The following is an 18,643-nucleotide window of genomic DNA, read 5'->3' as shown; positions in this document are numbered from 1 at the left end:
TGTTAGCAGGGCTGTGATCCCACTGTGCCCCTTCCTAGCTTCTGGTGGTTGCTGGCAATTCTCGACATTCCTTGGCTTGTAGCTGCATCACTCCAGTCTCCGGCCTTTTCCTGTGTCTCCTCTGCAAACACATTTCCCTCTTTCATTGGACTTAGGCCCCACCCTAATCTAGTATGACCTCATTTTAACTTGATTGATTGGTAAAAACCCTATTTCCAAATAAGGTCACGTTCACAGGTTCCTGGTAGACATGAATTTTCAGAGAATGCTGTTTAACCCAGTGCAATCTCCAAAAGTCAAATAAAAACACTGCCTCAGCTAAGGATGCAGAGGTGTAAGTCACAGCCCCTGCCCTCCAAGAAACTCTTAATTACAGAGGTAGTCCTTGCACTGAGTACATAAAGACAGGAGTCACTAAGAGCCAACTAACTGGACCCAAATGACAATCTAGGGACCAAATGGAGCACAGTCACTGAGGATATGGCTACAGGACTGCACTCCAAGGTGAGGGTGATTCAAGCACACCTGTGAGGGAGAAATAGAAAAAGCGACGAGAAATAAAGAGCTTATCAGAGCACAGCTCCAAGGGGAAGAGTGTGCCTGGCAGAATTTTACTTCTCAAGTTTCATGCAGAAATGAAAGAAGGGATGCAAATACCTACCATACTAAGAACACAGTAAATTACTTTTACTGTACTGTAATGCCATAGCAATTACCATGCTTTGAAGTGCTCTCTTCACCGGGCATGGTGGCTCACACCTGTAATTCCAGCACTTTGGGAGGCCAAGCAGGCAGATTACTTGAGGTCAGGAGTTTGAGATCAGCCTTGCCAACATGGCAAAACCCCGTCTCTAGTAAAAATACAATAATTAGTGGGGGGCGGGGGCAGGCAACTGTAATCCCAGCTACTTGGGAGGCTGAGGCAGAAGAATCACTTGAAACTGGGAGGCCGATGTTGCAGTGAGCCAAGATCACGCCACTGCACTCTAGCCAGGGTGACAGAGTGAGACTCCTAAAAAAAAAGTTCTCTCTCCTTTTAGGAATTTCATTTGATCTTTATGACAATCCTGAATGTCATCAGAGAAAGGGACATCCTATTTTATAACCAAGGATCCCAAGGCTCAAAGAGTCAAGTAACTTGCACAGGTCAAACAGCAAATCATTTGTAGAGTTGGTATGAAGCATATTGGCCTGGATATTCCTCAGTTAGGAATGTCACCCTAATGTTGCCTCATGGGACAGCCTTCTAGTATTGATTGAATTGTTTTTGGTCCAAAGAAAGCATTTAAAGAAAAAGGGAATCCTGCAAGAAATCCTAAAAGCTATGTGAATCTCAAACTGGAATTGTGAAAAATCTTTCCCAAACATCTGAACTGATTTCATTAAATCTGCTGAGGATTTGCAAGTGTATTGAAGTCTCCTTTAGGCCTTCAGAGACTTAAAAGGATCTAGTGGGCTTCTGCAGAACTTCGCTGATTATCTCAAAGAAATAGGGGTTGACAGAGGCAGAGACTGAAAAACCAAGGCTGTGAGCTGAGGTCCACTGCACTCCAGCCTGGTGCCAGGTGAAGGAGTGGGACTCTGTCTCAAAAAAAAAAAAAAAAAAAAAAGAAATAGGGGTTGAATGAAACTTGGAGGGCACTCAGAATCACTGATAAGAAGTGTAGGGGAAGCTGAGTATAAAAACAAGAAGTTCCATTACAGGATGGTATGCCAGCAGAAATTGACAATTGCAACTCAGTATCTAATCTCAGAAATGTGTAAAGTTATACACAGGTGACCAGATCTTGCCATGTTTTGAAGACTTTCTGATAAGGATCTGCAACTACGACTAGCAGCTGAAAGCAAGCAGGAAATCTAGTGTTGGTCTGAGTATCTAATGATTTGATGTCTTTCCCTGGATTTTCCTTTGCTTAGCAAGCAGGTAACTTGCTGAATCTTCTGCTGGCTGACTTTAAAAGTATATTTAAGCTTGAAATGCTTTTGATTCTAGTGTGATTCACTGAGTCTTGCTTGTGCAAAGTGCTACACTCGTTGCTATGGGAAAGTACAAAAATATAAAAGACAGTTCCTGACCATAAGAAAATCCCATCTAATTCAGGACACATGAGACATATAGAATAAAAATTATGTAAGTGTGGTTGCAATGGAATTTGTAAGCAGTTATCACTCTGTTCTCTGTTCAGATGCAACTTCTTTAAAACAGGCCCTCCTTGACTATGCTTTTTAGAACTATGGCCTGTCCCACCTCCACATCACCTGTTGGCCTTTTTCCTGCTTTATGACATTTATTACAATCTGAAATTAAATTGTTGCTTATTTACTCTGCTCTTAGACATACTATCTGTGAGGGAATGAGCTTTGTCTTATTCTCTGCTGTATTCCTCGCACCTGAAGAAATGTTGGGAACATATTAGGTGCTCATTAAATAGTTGTTAAATGAATGAATAAAATACATATTAACCAACTGAAAATGGACTAAGATAACTTGGATGAATGTTCCCCACATTTGCCTGATAAGACTCACGTAGGCATTTGGAAAAAAAAAAAATGCTGCAGGTTCTGATTCAGTAAGCCTAGAGTGCCTCAGGAATCTATAGTTTTAAGACACATCCCAGGTGTTCCTTTTAATGGGACAGTCTGGGAAATATGCATTACTACAGTAATTGAGGGTTGGTGGGAAAGAAAAGTGAGTTGATAACAGCAGGTTGCAGAAGTCAGTGGCTGCTCATTGCAGTCATCCGGGGGAGATGTAAAAAATACTGATACCCACTCCGGACCAATGAAATTAGAATCTCTTAGGTGGAGGCAGACTTGGGCAGAGTATTAAAGCTCATCAGGTGATTCTACTGTGCAGCCAAGGCTGAAAAACCCTGAGGTTTGCAGAAATATTTTATAAGTATCTGATAATACTGATATTAGCAATAAAATTGCTAGCAAGTAATATTGCTACATTGTGTTCCAGTGGCTTCCAGCTTCTTGTGTCCCACAGCAGACATCCTTGATCTCCTATTCTGGAAGGACATGTGCAGTAACTTATATTATAACCCAATTTGAGGAAAACAGCAGAAGCTTCTTGCTATTGTGAAAAGTTGTTTAAAGCAACAACTCAGTGTAATCTCTTGTACTTTTTGGCTGGAGAAAGAAGACACCTACAAGAATGTTTTAATGCTAAGAAAGCCAAAGCCTATATGGGCAGGGGTGAAAGAGACAGCATCAAAATGCTATGATTAAAATAAACTCAGCAGAAACGGAGAGATTCTGAATTTTTTCACAGCCTGGAGAAAGGTGATGGGTGGCCAAATAAAGAGGGAAGAATGGGAGATGGGAAGAGTCTATAGCAGTGGCTTTCAATTTGACTTCATATTATAGTCCTCTGGTATTTTAGTTTTGTGTTGCTATAACAGAATACCTGAGACTGAGTGATTTATAAACAATGGGAGTTTATGGTTCACAATTCTGGAGGCTGGGAAGTTCAACAGCATGGTGCCAGCATCTGGCAAGGGTCTTCCTGCTGTGTCATTCCATGGTGGAAATTGGAAAGACAAGAGAGCTCAAGAGCAAGAGAGTAAGGGGGTTGAACTCATCTTTTTATTAGGAGCCCACTCCCTGATAATGGTGCTAACTCAATCATGAGGGCAGACCCCTCATGATGTAATCACCTCTTAAAGGTTCCACCTCTCAACACAGTTGCATTGAGGATTAAATTTCCAATACATGAACTTTGGGAACACATTCAAACCATAGTTCCTGGGAAGCTTAAATTACTGATGCTCAGACTCATTCTTAAAGATTCTGCTGTGTTGGATACAAGGGAGGTGTGTTTGTGTGTGTGTTTGCGGGGGTGGGGTGCAGAGGAGAGAGAGAGATGCAGAAGTGTTGCTAATCAGAGGTTTAGAGAGAAAGAGGAGAGCCTGGCTCACATAATCTTCATAATAACAACAGCTATCATTTATTGAGCAGTCACTATGTATCAGTGACTGTGATGCCTGCTTTGCACAGATTACCTCATTTAATCCCCCACAAAAACTGTAGGAGGGAGGCACATTGGCAGCCCCATTTACAGACATAGGATGAGACTGGGGAGGATGACAAGGTTTTATGACTAGGGATTGGTAGAGGTGGGATGTCAGCCTAGAGCCTATACATATCCTCTGCCCTATGCTGCTTCCTCAGCCAAAAACAGGTCTGAAGAGAATGTCAACAAGGAGAAATTCTCTGTGGTAGAGGTCACATCCAGTCATTTTAAGCTATTTGCTGTGCCGTACTATTAACTCCTTCCTCTTTGCCAGCAAGCCTTAAGAAAAGCTTGGTCCACATCAGCTGGGGTGGATGGTGCTGTGGGGATAAAGGAACCAGGTGGGATGAGGTTAGCATAAAGCAGAAGGATGGAGGAAGTTGTGTCAGCACTAGAGACTGACAGCAATGCCCAAGGACCAGCCTGTCCGGCAGGCTGATAGAAAGTTTCATAGAAAAGCAGCCACAGTAGGAGAGTGTAACTTCTTGGGAAAATGTAGAGAAATGGGGCAGAGGTACTAAAAGTGGGGTGTTAGTAGACTATGAGGCTCAAGTCATCCCACAGGGCTTCTGAAGGAAGCCACAATTCCACAATTCCAGAGGGCTGAAGATGGTCCACTATTCCAGAAGGCTAGGGGCTTTACTACATATAAAGTCATTTGTGGCACAGAGCTGGGCTCTTCTAAATGTGGCTATTTCTAAAAATTTATTCTGGATTTTGGGTGGGGGCTAAGACACATTTTCTTAAACCTTTTCATTTCCATCATCAGCATTTCTTTTGGAGCCATTTCTACACAAAGAAACATAGTTTTGACTTTGCTCTACTTAATTATTTCATGACAGTTATTGTGTAGGCAATAAGGAACAGAGAACAAAAAAGCTCTGCTGAGATAAAGATGTGAGGTGACTGGTGCGGCTCACCCACCAGCTAGGCAACTTGCCTTACCACTTCCTTGCCTCCAGCTTTGAAGGATAAGATACAACCTCACATCTCAGCCAAACTGCCATACGTCATGGAACTTTTAAGGTGTCTTGTGAACAGCCAAAAACATAAATGTTAACTGCTTTTAACTTTTAGAAGTACCAGTATTGTCGTTACAGCTTCAAATGTTTGCATCTATCATTCTTACTTTAAAAGCCTAAAAAGCATCGTAGCCCAAATGGAAAAAAGGAACTTAAAAATATGTCCAGGAATTAGGAAGTTAACCACAAATCCTGAACTAGGGGCTTAAGTCTGAGGCAAGTTGATTTGACGTGACCTCAAATTCTGTTCCTCTTATTTAGATGGTTAAAAAAAAATTAGGGACATTAAGAATATTAAAATGAAGTTTATGCAGAAATGAACCACTTGGCTTTTACATGTTAAGAAAGATATGTCCCTGGTTTCTTTAAAATAGGCTTCAAGAAAATGAGATGAGAAAAAAATAGGAGAGGGACTCCAAAGAAACACATGTAGAGCTGATGTGCTCTTAGCCTTCAATAGCAAAGAAAATCCAAAGGGACTTAAAATCCAGGCCCACTGGGCACATGCATTCACTTAGATAGTTCCCAATGCACACTGAATTTGAGAAATACTCAAATGGAATAAGCTTTGAATAAAGCTTAATTTTTTTTAACCTCGAATGCCGTAGAGTGAAAAAGAGAGACTCCAGAGCAGGCACCAATGTGTTTATATTAGAACTTATCAGTGAGACTTAATTCCATTTTCTCCCAGTGAATTTATGTTTATTTTTTAGAGACAAGGGCTCACTCTGTCACCCATGCTGAAGGGTGGTGGTGCAATCACAGTTCACCATAACCTCAAATTCCTGGGCTCAAGCGATCCTTCTGCTTTAGCCTCCCAAATGGTTGGGATTACATGTGTGAGCTATTAGGCTTTGCCCTCAATAAGTATTTCTGTCTACCCTGACTGCCTTTCATTCACCAAAGGGAGCAAACGTTGACTCTCCCAGCATGTATAAGTGGAAGGAATCAATAGGGCTACCATTATAGAATGATGCTGACACTGTTTTAATCACTTAACATATATTTTGAGGTAAATACTTTTGGTTGAGCAAGAGACAACCTAACTGCTTTTAGGTTGAGTTAGACACTCATGCCTAACAGCATGAGTGCTGATGCCAGATTACCAGGTTTGAATCTCTGCTCTACCACCTGGTAGCTGCTATGGGACTTTGGGTCACATGACTTCATCCTATACCTGCTAACCCATGTACAAAATGGGGATGATAATAATCTCCTACCTCTTAAGTTGTGGTGAGGATTAAATGAGTTAATGTATCAAAGATGCTTATAACAATGACTGGCATATATAAGTGCCCAATAAATATTAGCTCTCACCTCAATCTCCTCTGTCCACTCTCCCCCATTTTGTTTTTGCATGCTCATTTGTTTTTTTAACTGGCAGGGTCTGGAATTTGTACAGTGCACTGCTCACCTGTACATATGCAGGTACTTCTCTCAACCAATTAAGGTAACACTACTTCCCTGGCTAGCGAGGAATGGTGGGTGGTACAATTCTGGCCAATGAGACACAAGTTTCCTGGGGTTAGGGTGTGTTCATGGAAGGTTTCTTTCCAAAATAAGTGTCTTGAAAAAAAATGTCTAATTCCTTATCCTAACGATGCTGTTTCTACATGTGTAATGAACGACCTGTAAGAGCAGAGTCATCTTGGCACTGTGAAGGGAGCAGGAAGAACGGTGAAAACAATAATGACATTGTTGAGTTGACAAATTAATCAACCCTGCAGTTCCTGCCTCTGGATTTGTTCAATGAAATGATACGTCTTCCTTATTGCTTAAGCCATTTTGAGTAGGGTTTTCTGTTATTGTATCTGAAAACACTAATTGGTTGATATTTCTCAAACACTTACTATGTTCAAGATATTTTATAGAGAATACAAAGTGTAAAACCCTGAACCTGATCTCAACAAGTCTTCAGATACATGGGGTAGAAAAACCATGAAAAGAAAACTAGTAATGTCAGTGATATAGTTTGGCTCTGTGTCCCCACCCAAATCTCATGTTCAGTTGTAATCCCCGGTATTGGAAGTGGGCCTGGTGGGAGGTGATTGGATCATGGGGTGGTTTCTGATGGTTTAGCATCATCCCTTTAGTACTGTTCTCATGATAGAGTTCTCATGAGATCTGGTTGTTTAAAAGTATGTGGCACCTCCCCCCACTTCCTCCTGCTCCCACCACATAAGGCATGCCTGCTTACCCTTTGCCTTCTGCCATAATTATAAGTTTCCTGAGGCCTCCCTAGAAGCCAAGCAGATGGCCAGCATCATGCTTCCTGTATAGCCTGCACAAACATGAGCCAATTAAACCTCTTTTTTTAATATGTTACCCAGTCTCGATTATGTATTTATGGCAATGTGATAACAGACTAATACAGCCAGGCAGTAAATGTTAAGGGCTTGGATTGGGATGGTCTGAGAAAGCAACCTAGAAGGTCTTATCTGAGGAGAGACCTCAAAGAATAAGAAAAACATAGATGGGCAGAGAGAGGAGGGAACATTCCAAGTAGGGGAAATAGTATAAACAAATGTAGGGGAGAGTTAGGGATTATATTAGTTTGCTAGGGTTGCCATAACAAAATATCACAAAATGGGTAGCTTAAAACAAGTGCAAAATCCAGGGTCAAAATGTCCACATGGTTGATTTCATTCTTAGGTCTCCTCCCTGGTTTGTAGATGGCTGCGTTTTTGCTGGGTCCTCACATCATCTTTTATCTGTGTGCATGTATCCCTGGTGTTCCTTTGTGTGTCCCAATTTTTTATTCTTATAAGGATATCAGTCAGATTGGATTGGAGTACAGTTTGACTGATATCCTTATAAGAAGAAACCTTATTATAATTTAATCATACCTGTACAATACAGTCACAGTCTGAGGTACTGGGGGTTAGGACCTCAAAATATGAATTTTTGAGGTACACAATTCAGCCTGTAACAGAGATGAAAAGGGAGCTCAAAGTTAAAGGTTAGAGAGCATTGGGAGGTAAAGTTGAAAGGTTATGTTAGGGCCAGATTGTTAGGTAATCTTGAATACTGGGCCTAGATTTTGCTTTTTGCAGCAGCAGGGAAGTAACATAGATCTTTAAGAAGAGTAATTTGGCAGCAATGTGTCACAGGTGTATAATAAGGGAAAGAGTGGGAGTATGAAAAATGGGTTAGGATTGCTGTTGCATGTAGTCCAGACAGGCATTGATAAGAACTGAGCTCAGGAGAGGAAGTTGAAGGGACTGAATGAAAGCCAAACTGAGAAGAAAAGGACAAGGTGTATGTTTTAGTCTGCTTTCTGTTTTAGTCTCACTGAATACGTGAGAATGGGCTATTTATAAAGAAATTTTTGTTTTTTATCATTCTAGCTGGGAAATCTGTGGTCTCAGGGCCACATCTGATGAGTGCCTTCTTGCTTGTGGGGACCCTCTGGAGTCCCGAGGGAGTGCAGGGCATCATCACGGGGTAGGGAGTTCACCAGAGAGAGCCAACCTAGCTTTTTATACAGACCCAGTTTTGTGACAACTATAACCCACTCTCATAATAAGCCATTAATACATTAATCCATGAAAAAACTAATCAATTTATTATTCATGAGACCTGGCCCTCATGACCTAGTCACTTCTTAAAGGCTCCACCTCCATCACTACTACATTGGGGATGAAGTTTTAACATGAGTTTCAGAGCAAACCATCAAATCATAGCAATGTATGTTAAGAATTTTCCAACAGTCAAGCCAGTGGAAGCTGTGCCATAATAATTCAGCTTGTAAAAAAATAGTATTAATCATTAGGGTTGTGAGGCCTGGGACATAGGGGTTCCAGCTTTCTAACACTGAGGACTACCTGTTTGAAAAGGAATAGGCTTCCTTTTTGGGTATGGAGTATTCCAGAGATGTTAAAAAATCAGTTTTGTAAAACGGACAAAAGTCCCATGTAGGAGACTGGATTATTAGATATTCTTCATCTATGGTTTAGGGTCAGAAGCCTAAAGGTTTCATTTAGACACCTTTAACTAACAGAGTAGTTAAAACATGTAGCTAACATTCTAAGTTGCCCAGTCTTCTCACAGAGGTAATCTAGGGTAAGGTAGTGCTCTCTGACCCTAGTTGGAGCAGAGCCTTTGGTTGTTTAGTTTGCGCAATACTCAGCATGCCTGAAGGGCAACTGATGTTATTTCAGTCACCAGTCGGTATATAAAATAGAGTAAATGGGCTTGGAAAATTAAGAATTTGATTACCAAAATGAAAACTTAGAATTGCAAGATCTTTAGTATTAAAAACTTAGCATGTGTGACTTTTATAGCTTGTAATCACTAAACAAAATGCCCGTTTTAAAATTATCTTAATTTTTTTTAATTACAAAAGAAATGTGTGCTTACTTTCTTTTTAAAGTTGGAAGTAAACTAGAAAAGTACCCTTTCATCCTCCTCAGTCTAGCTTCCTTAGGGATGGGCACTGCAAACAGTTTTATCTGTAGCATTCTAGACCTTTTACTGAACATATCCCCACCTCCACCCCACATACATACAAACAGACATTTTCAGAGCTATACCTTAAAAAGTATATATTATATAATATATAGAGTACACATATATAATAATATACTTTATCTACATATATACCAGTATATGTGTATATATTATGCATGCAAAGGCATATGATTTTTCTTTAATAAAACCAGTATTTGCATTAAGCATTGTCCAACAATTTGATTTTACTTAATTATATAATTAGTACATATTCTCAAATGGCCCTATTTTAAATATTTTCTTAAACAATAAAGCAAAATATAGAATAAAGTCTCATACAGATTAAGAATTAGAAAAATAGGTACTCCAAGGAAATTATAATGAAACAATACAATTTTCTGTTACTTCTCAAATATTACAATATGTAGGGTTATTCTATTCTGAATATTTTCATTCTACTCTTAAAGGAAGAAAAATAAAACGATTTACACTTTTATTAATAGGTAAACATTTCCAGATGTTTTCAGATATCTAATTTTTTTTTAAATCTAAATAGAAAGAACACACACATAGTACCCATTTCAAATTTGCCAAATGGCACATGTAGTCAAAAGTAGGTATTTTTCCTTGGTTCTCCAGACCCATAATTTATTTCTCCAGAGGCCACTGTTAAGCAGTTTCTTATATATTCTAAAGATGTACCTTAATATTCTACACATTTAAAATAAGAAAACATTCAAAAAGCAAAACCGTATCACCACCCACCAAAATGATTGCTCTTGCATGAGTGCAGGCACACCTCATTTTATTGCACTTTGTAGATATTACTTTTTTTTTTTAATTGAAGGTTTGTGGCAATCCTGCATTGAGCAAGTCTATCAGCACCATTTTTCCAACAGCATGTGCTCACTTCGTGTCTGTGTCACATGTGGGTAATTCTCGAAGTATTTCAAACTTTTTTGTTATTAAATCTTTTATGGTAATCTGTGAGCAGTGACCTTTGATGTTATTATTATAATTGTTTTGTTCCAATAATATTGAAGTTAGGCCAACTAGTAACCCTATAATGGCCTAAGTGTTCAAGTGAAATAAAGAGTTGCACATCTCTCCCTTTAAATCAAAAGCTGGAAATGATTAAGCTTAGTGAAAAAGGCATATTGAAAGCTGGGATTTGCCTAAAGCCAGGTGTCTTGTATCAAACTGTTAGGTAAATTGTGAATGCAAAGGAAGAATTCTTGAAGGAAATTAAAAGTGCTACTACAGTGAACACGCAAATGATAACAAAGCAAAGCAGCCTAATTGCTGATATAGAGCAAGTTTGAGTTGTCTGGATAGAAGATCAGACTGGCTACAACGTTCCTTAAGCCAAGACCTAATCCAGAGCGAGGCCCTAACTCCAATTCTATGAAGGCTAAGAGAGGTGAGGAAGCTGCCAAAGAAAAGTTTGAAGCTGGCAGTTGCTTGTTCATGAGGTTTAAAGAAAGAAGTTGTCTCTACAACATAAATACAAGGTAAAGCAGCAAGTGCTAATGTAGATGTTGTAGTAAATTGTCCAGAAGACCTGTCTAGATTATTGATGAAGGTGGCTACGCTAAACAGATTTTCATCGTAGATGAATCAGCCTTCTACTGGAAGAAGATGCTATGAAGGACTCTTATAGCTAACGAGGAGAAATCAATGTCTGGCTTCAAAGCTTCAAAAGACAGGTTGCCTCTTGTTAGGGATTAATGCAACTGGTGACTTTATGTCAAAACCAATTCTCATGTAACATTCTGAAAATCCTAGAGGCCTATGCAAAACCGACTCTGTCTGTGCTCAAGAATTGGAACCATAAAGCTTGGATGACAGCACATTTGTTTACAGCATGGTTTACTGAATATTTAAATCCCTCTGTTGAGACCTACTGTTCAGAATAAAAGATTTCTTTCAAAATATTACTGCTCTTGGCAATGCACCTAGTCACCCAAGAGCTCTGATGGAGATGTACAAGGAGATTAATGTTGTTTTCATGCCTGCCAATACAGTTTCTATTCTGCAGCCCATATATCAAGGAGTAATTTTGACTTCTAAGTCTTATTATTTAAGAAATATATTTTGTAAGGCTATAGGTGCCATAGATAGTGATTCCTCTGATGGATCTGAACAAAGTAAATTGAAAACCTTCTGGAAAGAATTCACCATTCTAGATGTCATTAAGAACATCCGTGATTCATAGGAGATCAAAATATCAACCTTAACAGGAGTTTGGAAGAAGTTTATTCCAATCCTCATGGATGACTTTGAGGGATTTAAGACTTTAGGATAGGAAACAACTGCAGATATGGTGGAAATAGCAAGACAACTAGAATTAGAACTGGAGCCTGAAGATGTGACTGAATTGTTGAAATCTCATGATCAAACCTGAATGGATAAGGAGTTGCTTCTTATGAATGAGCAAAGAAAGTGGTTTCTTAAGACAAAATCTACTCTAAGGATTTAGGGTATTCCATAAACTTAGTTGATAAAGCAGCAGCAGGGTGTAAGAGGGTTGACTCCAGTTTTCAAAGTTTTACTGTGGCTAAAATGCTACTGAAAAGCAGTGCATGTTACAGATAAATCTTTAATGAAAGAAAGAGTCTATTGATGTGGCAAATTTCACTGTTGTCTTATTTTAAGAAATTGCCACAGCTACCTTAACCTTCAGCAACCACCACCATGATTAGCAGCCATCAACATCAAGGCAAGACCCTCTACCACCAAAAAGATTACAACCTTCTGAAGGCTCAGACGGTCATATTTTTTAGCAATAAAGTATTTTTAAACTAAGGTACATACATTGATTGTTTTAAGATATGACATTATACACTTAATAGAGTATGGTATAGTGTAAACATACTTCGTTCCAAGACGTACCACAGCTATACTCCTATCTACAATAAGTTTTACGAAACTTAAAACTCCTTCATAATTTTACATTTTGATTTTGAGAAAAACTTCAAAGAAAATGTGGAAAGGTATTAGGACTTTAAGTTCTTAAGGAATTCATTTAAACCTGGGCCTTTTAAGGACCAGTTATCCATGGATTACTCTTACTTGTATCCTCATTTCACTTAGGAATCAATTGTTACTTGTACCAAGGTAGAGGTGTTGATTGAAAAATTAGTTTTAAGTTTATGTTAGTAAAAAGAAAGCCACAGAGCCAATCAATATGGTCTAGTTCAAACATACAATGGCAAAAAACATTAATGTTACATAATTATTGAACAGTTATATACATTTTAAGGATAGTAAACATACATCTTAAATAGCAACTCATAAGTGTGTGTTAAAATAGGCCCACCAGATTATACAAGATGAAATATAAATGTTTGTTGATAATTTGAACAAATACTTAATAAAATATTAAGTAACCAAGGTTTTAGAGTGTTAGTTCCTCACATTCCACACAAAACTTCCAATGCTGATCCATTATATGGCATGGGAGAAATTCTTGATCACTGATTAATAGTATTTCATTTATTTGTAGATAACGTGGGATGCTTTGCATTGGCTCTCTGGAAGTTCCTGTTTAAAGAAGTATCAACAAATTAAAAAGTACCCTCTGAAATGTAAGATTTAAATTTTGCTATTACAAATCCTAGAATCCAATCGAGTCTCTGTGAAAGCACATGTAAAAGGTTTTCCGATCAGGACCTTTTCCCCTCAACCTGTTTTCTGTACTCAAGACAAAGCTATGAACCAGCATTGGCTGATCTTGGGAAAGAGAGGCCTGTCTGAAGTCTAAAACATCAGCAGAAAAAGGATGGTGGAAGCTTAGAAGGTAGTTGTACAAGCTCCTCTGTGCCTCAATTTCCAATAAACTGAGAATAAAATAGCTGTATTAAGTGAGATTTTGCATGAGAAATTCTTAGCATACTGCTAGGCATATAGAAAATAATAAATACTAGATGCTACTATTATTACTAAAAAGAGTATTAAGCTATAAGATTTTTAGTCCTGCCTCTGCCACAAACTTGGTGTGTGATCTCAAGCAAATTATATGGCTTTTCCAGACTTCCATCTCTTGGAGATGTGAGAGGGGTGATGATCAAGAGAGTTCCTTTTGGCTCTGCTAGTCTAAGAGGCCAATGATCCTAAAACTGGTTTCTTCAAGCTCCCTGACAGTCTGAGAAACTTTTTTTTCTCTGAGATTGGCTATATAAGCTGTACATCATTCAGCAAGTTGAATCTTATTTCACAGACAGCAAAAATATGAGTGTGGTGTCTGTATGGCCAACCCTTCCCCAATATTTGGCCCATGTGCTTCTGGTAGAGTTGTTTTCAACCTCCTAATTTGCTTAGATCTATACCAGTCAGTGAACAGGCACTGAATCAGGAGTGAGAACACATCCCATTCAGAGGGAAGTGACATGCAATGAGTTTTTTTTGTTTTTGAAATGGAGTTTCTCTCTGTTGCCTAGATTGGAGTGCAATGGCCCATCTGGGTTCACTGCAACCTCTGCCTCCCGGGTTCAAGTGATTCTCCTGCCTCAGCCTCCAGAGTAGTTGGGATTACAGGCACCAACCACCATGCCTGGCTAATTTTTGTATTTTTAGTAGAGGCAGGGTTTGGCCATGTTTTTAGTAGAGGTGGGGTTTTGCCATGCTGGTCTTGAACTCTTAATATTAGGTGATTGGCCAACCTTGGCCTCCCAAAGTGCAATAAGATTTTTAATGGGTATTTTGGCAAAGAGTCACATACATAGTCTTCTTTTTTAGACTTGAACCTGGAAGCATGTAGGCCTGGGATGATGAAAAGAAAGGGTATTAGGATGGAGCCAAAATGAGGAAGGAAATGGAGCTGAGAAATGGAAAGCAAGAGAAACTGGTGCATTGTCATGCTCTTTGAACACTGAATGAAACCTGAAGATCTGTTCCCGGTCTTTCATGTACATGAGTCAATAAAATTCCTTTTTGAGGGGTATAAGCCAGTCTGATTTGGTTTTTAAATCATCACTTACAATCCAAAGAATTTAAACTTTTTTATACAAGGTCCAAATGTAAACATAGTAATTCCCTTATTAGGAGCTTTGTTTTATAGACTTCCTGAAACAAAGTATCTCATAAAAGTGAGGGAACATTTTTCTCTTAAAAAACCCAGAGAAATAAATCTTTACATATTAACTTAAATTATTTTCATCAAAGTTAGTCTAGTTTCATCATTTAAACACTATTTTTTACACTAGTCTTTTCCTCTATAAGATACTATCCCCCACTTTTGTTATGATTTGAAAAACTTGATGTATCTACCATAGTTTGTTTATAATTTGTAATTTATTCATCACTTTTCACTATTCAGGCATGTGCCAATACTTCTATAAGACTGATACTCAGAAGCAGACTTTTACATTTTAACATTTTACAATTTATAATGTAAAACATTTTACCTTTTAAAAGGCTCTGCCAGACAGATCCAAGATGGCCAAATAGGAACAGCTCCGGAGTGCAGTTCCCAGGCAGAGCAGTGCAAAGGGTGAGTGCTCATCACATTTCCAAAGAAGTTTTCATTGCCCACAGACCAGGAGATTCCTGGGCCAAAAAATACCACGAGTTTTCAGCTCAGTGGTTTCAGACAGTGCCACATCAGCGCACAGAAACTCACACAAGTCTGGGCTGCCTTTTTGGCTGTCTCCCACCTGGGAGACAGAGCCACCTATTCAACTGAAAGGGAGGGGGCTAAGACAGGGCGCCAGGGGATCAGGCTCAGCGGGTACCACCCCTACAAAACAAGCAATCTGAAACGCTCTGGATTGAGAGTTTTGCAGCAAGCACAGCTGGACCCAGGACCATCCAGCTCAGTGCGAGGAAGGGTGTCCCCCAATACTGAGGCAGTCCACCACAACCAAGGCAGTTCACACAGCAGCAGGGCAGAGCCTGTGGCAGCTCAGCAACGCCTCTGCTGGGAGACTGTGACTAGACTACTCCATGCAGAGCAGGGCATCTTTAAAAAAAGGCAGCAGCACAACAGGGACTTATAAATAAAGTCAACCTTCCTAGGACAGAGCACCTGGGAAAAGAGGCAGTTATGAGTTCAGTTGCAGCAGACTTAAAGGTACCTGCCCAACAGCTTTGCACTGAACAGCGGAGCTCCCAGCACAGCACTTGAGCTCCTATAAGGGACAGACTGTATCTTCAAGCAGCTTTCTGACCCCTGTATACCCAAAGAGACACCTCATAAAGGGGAGATCAGGCTGACATCTGGCAGGTACCCTTCTGGGACAAGGATAGCAAAGGAAGAAACCTGCAGCAACCCTTGCTGTTCTACAGCCCCCGCAGGCGATCCCTAGGTGAGCAGGTTCTGGAGTGGACCTCCAGCGGTCCTGCAGCAGAGGAGCCTGCTAGAAGGAAAACTAAGAAGTAGAAAGAAATAGCTTTAACATCAACAAAAAGGACATCTACTCAGAGACCCCATCCGAAAGTCACCAACTAAAAAGACCACAGGTAGATAAAACCATTAAGATGGGAAGAAACCAGTGCAAAAAGGAGGAAAACACCAAAAACCAGAACGCCTCTCCTCCTCCAAGGGATCACAACTCTTCACCAGCTAGGGATCAAAGATGGGTGGAGAATGAGTCTGATGAATTGACAGCAACAGGCTTCAGAAGGTGGGCAATAACAAACTTCTCAGAGCTAAAAGAACATATTCTAACCCAATGCAAAGAAGCTAAGAACCTAGAAAAAGGGTTAGATGAGATGCTAACTAGGATAAACAGCTTAGAGAAGAATATAAATGACTTGACAGAGCTGAAAAACAGAACAAGAGAACTTCGTGAAGCATACACAAGTTTGAATAGCCAAATTGACCAAGCAGAAGAAAGGATATCAGAGATTGAAAATCAACTCAATGAAATAAAATGAGAAGGTAAGAATAGAGAAAAAAGAGTGAAAAGAAATGAACAAAGCCTCCAAGAAATATGGGATTATGTGAAAAGACCTAATCTACGTTTGATAGGTGTACCTGAATGTGATGGAGAGAATGAATCCAAGCTGGAAAACACTCTTCAGGATATTATCCAGGAGAACTTCCCCAACCTAGCAAGACAGGCCAACATTGAAGTCCAGGAAATACAGAGAACACCACAAAGACATTCCTCAAGAAGAGCAACCCAAGGGCACATAATCGTCAGATTCACCAGGGTTTAAATGAAGGAAGAAATGCTAAGGGCAGCCAGAGAGAAAGGTCAGGTTACCACAAAGGGAAGGCCATTAGACTCACAGCAGATCTCTCAGCAGAAACCCTACAAGCCAGAAGAGAGTGGGGGCCAATATTCAACATCCTTAAAAAAAATAACTTTCAACCTAGAATTTCATATCCAGCCAAACTAAGCTTCATAAGCAAAGGAGAAAGAAAATCCTTTATGGATAAGCAATTGTTGAGAGATTTTGTAACCACCAGGCCTGCCTTACAAGAGCTCCTGAAAGAAGCACTAAACAAGGAAAGAAACAACCAGTACCAGCCACTCCAAAAATGTACCAAATGGTAAAGACCATTGATACAATAAAGAAAATATGTCAACTAATGGGCAAAACAACCAGCTAGCATCAAAATGGCAGGATCAAATTCACACATAACAATATTAACCTTAAATGTAAATGGACTAAATGCCCCAATCAAAAGACACAGACTGGCAAATTGGATAAAAAGTCAAAACCCATCAGTGTGCTGTATTAAAGAAACCCATCTTACATGCAAAGATGGCTAAAAATAACACACATAGGCTAAAAATAAAGGGATGGAGGAATATTTATCAAGCAAATGGAGAGCAAAGAAAAGCAGGAGTTGCAATCATGGTCTCTGATAAAATGGACTTCAAACCAACAAAGATCAAAAGAGACAAAGAAGGGCATTACAAAATGGTAAACGATCAATGCCTCAAGAAGAGCTAATGATCCTAAATATATACGCACCCAATACAGGAGCACCCAGTTTCATAAAGCAAGTTCTTAATGACCTATAAAGAGACTTAGACTCCCACACAACAACATTGGGAGACTTTAACACTCCACTGTCAATATTAGACAGATCAACAAGACAGAAAATTAACAAGGATATCCAGGATTTGAACTCAGATCTGGACCAAGTGGACCTAATAGATATCTACAGAAATCTCCACCCCAAATCCACACAATATACATTCTTCTCAGCACCACATGGCACCTACTCTGAAACTGACCACATAACTGGAGGTAAATCACTCCTCAGCAAATGCAAAAGAATGGAAATCATAACAAACAGTCTCTCAGACCACAGTACAATCAAATTAGAACTCAGAATTCAGAAACTAACTCAGAACCACACAACCTCATGGAAACTGAAAACTGGCTCCTGAATGTCAACTGGATAAACAATGAAATGAACACAGAAATAAAGATGTTCTTTGAAACCAACGAGAACGAAGACAAAACATACCAGAATCTCTGGGACACATTTAAAGCAGGGTCTAGAGGGAAATTTATAGCAATAAATTCCCACCAGAGAAGTGAGGAAAGATCTAAAATTGACATCCTATCGTCAAAATTGAAAGAGCTAGAGCAGCAAGATCAAAAAACCTCAAAAGCTAGCAGAGGATATGAAATAACTAAGATCAGAGCAGAACTGAAGAAGGCAGAGATACAAAAAACTCTTCAAAAACATCAATAAATCCAGGAGCTGGTGTTTTGAAAAGATCAACAAAATAGACCACTAGCCAGATTAATAAAAAAGAAGACAGAAGAATCAAATAGATGCAATAAAAAATGATAAAGGGTATATAACCACAGATTCCACAGAAATACAAATTACCATCAGAGATTACTACAGACAACTCTATGCACATAAACCAGTAAACCTGGAAGAAATGGATAAATTCCTGGACACTTGCACCCTCCCAAGCCTAAACCAGGAAGAAGTTGAAACCTCGAACAGACCAATAACAAGGGCTGAATTTGAGGCAGCAATTAGCCTACCAACCAAAAAAAGTCCAGGTCCAGATGGGTTCACAGCTGAATTCTACCAGATGTACAAAGAGGAGTTGGTACCATTCCTTCTGAAACTATTCCAAACAATCCAAAAAGAGGGAATCCTTCCCAAATCATTTTATAAGACCAACATCATCCTGATACCAAAACCCAGCAGAGACTCAACAAAAAAAGAAAA

The 18,643-nt window shown here is 39.4% G+C and overlaps 2 protein-coding genes across 10 annotated transcripts in view; one reads left to right on the top strand and one right to left on the bottom strand.

The window, feature by feature from the left end:
* LOC144581531 (uncharacterized) overlaps positions 1 to 18,643 on the top strand; it is a 26,679-nt gene extending 8,036 nt beyond the window's left edge. Inside the window, exons 4-5 of the mRNA XM_078365731.1 lie at positions 12,995 to 13,076; positions 14,905 to 18,643. The gene's annotated coding sequence lies outside the window, so the exon portion shown is untranslated. The remainder of the gene's footprint in view (positions 1 to 12,994; positions 13,077 to 14,904) is intronic.
* The window catches only part of ANKRD31 (ankyrin repeat domain 31), a 211,792-nt gene continuing 196,045 nt past the window's right edge, over positions 2,897 to 18,643 (bottom strand). For 4 of the 9 annotated variants that reach the window (XM_035291395.3, XM_035291397.3, XM_078365332.1 and 1 more), the window contains one exon: positions 2,898 to 13,032. In XM_035291395.3, the coding sequence (XP_035147286.3) occupies positions 12,887 to 13,032 (146 nt within the window). In that variant the 3' untranslated portion in view covers positions 2,898 to 12,886. Of the gene's footprint in view, positions 13,033 to 18,643 lie in introns of all 9 variants that reach the window. The other 5 variants (XM_008991929.5, XM_008991931.5, XM_035291394.3 and 2 more) reach the window with 2 other exon arrangements.

The sequence above is a fragment of the Callithrix jacchus genome, chromosome 2 (assembly GCF_049354715.1).
Source record: "Callithrix jacchus isolate 240 chromosome 2, calJac240_pri, whole genome shotgun sequence".
In the NCBI taxonomy this organism is placed as follows: domain Eukaryota; kingdom Metazoa; phylum Chordata; class Mammalia; order Primates; family Cebidae; genus Callithrix; species Callithrix jacchus.
This window is presented reverse-complemented; position numbering and strand designations above follow the sequence as displayed.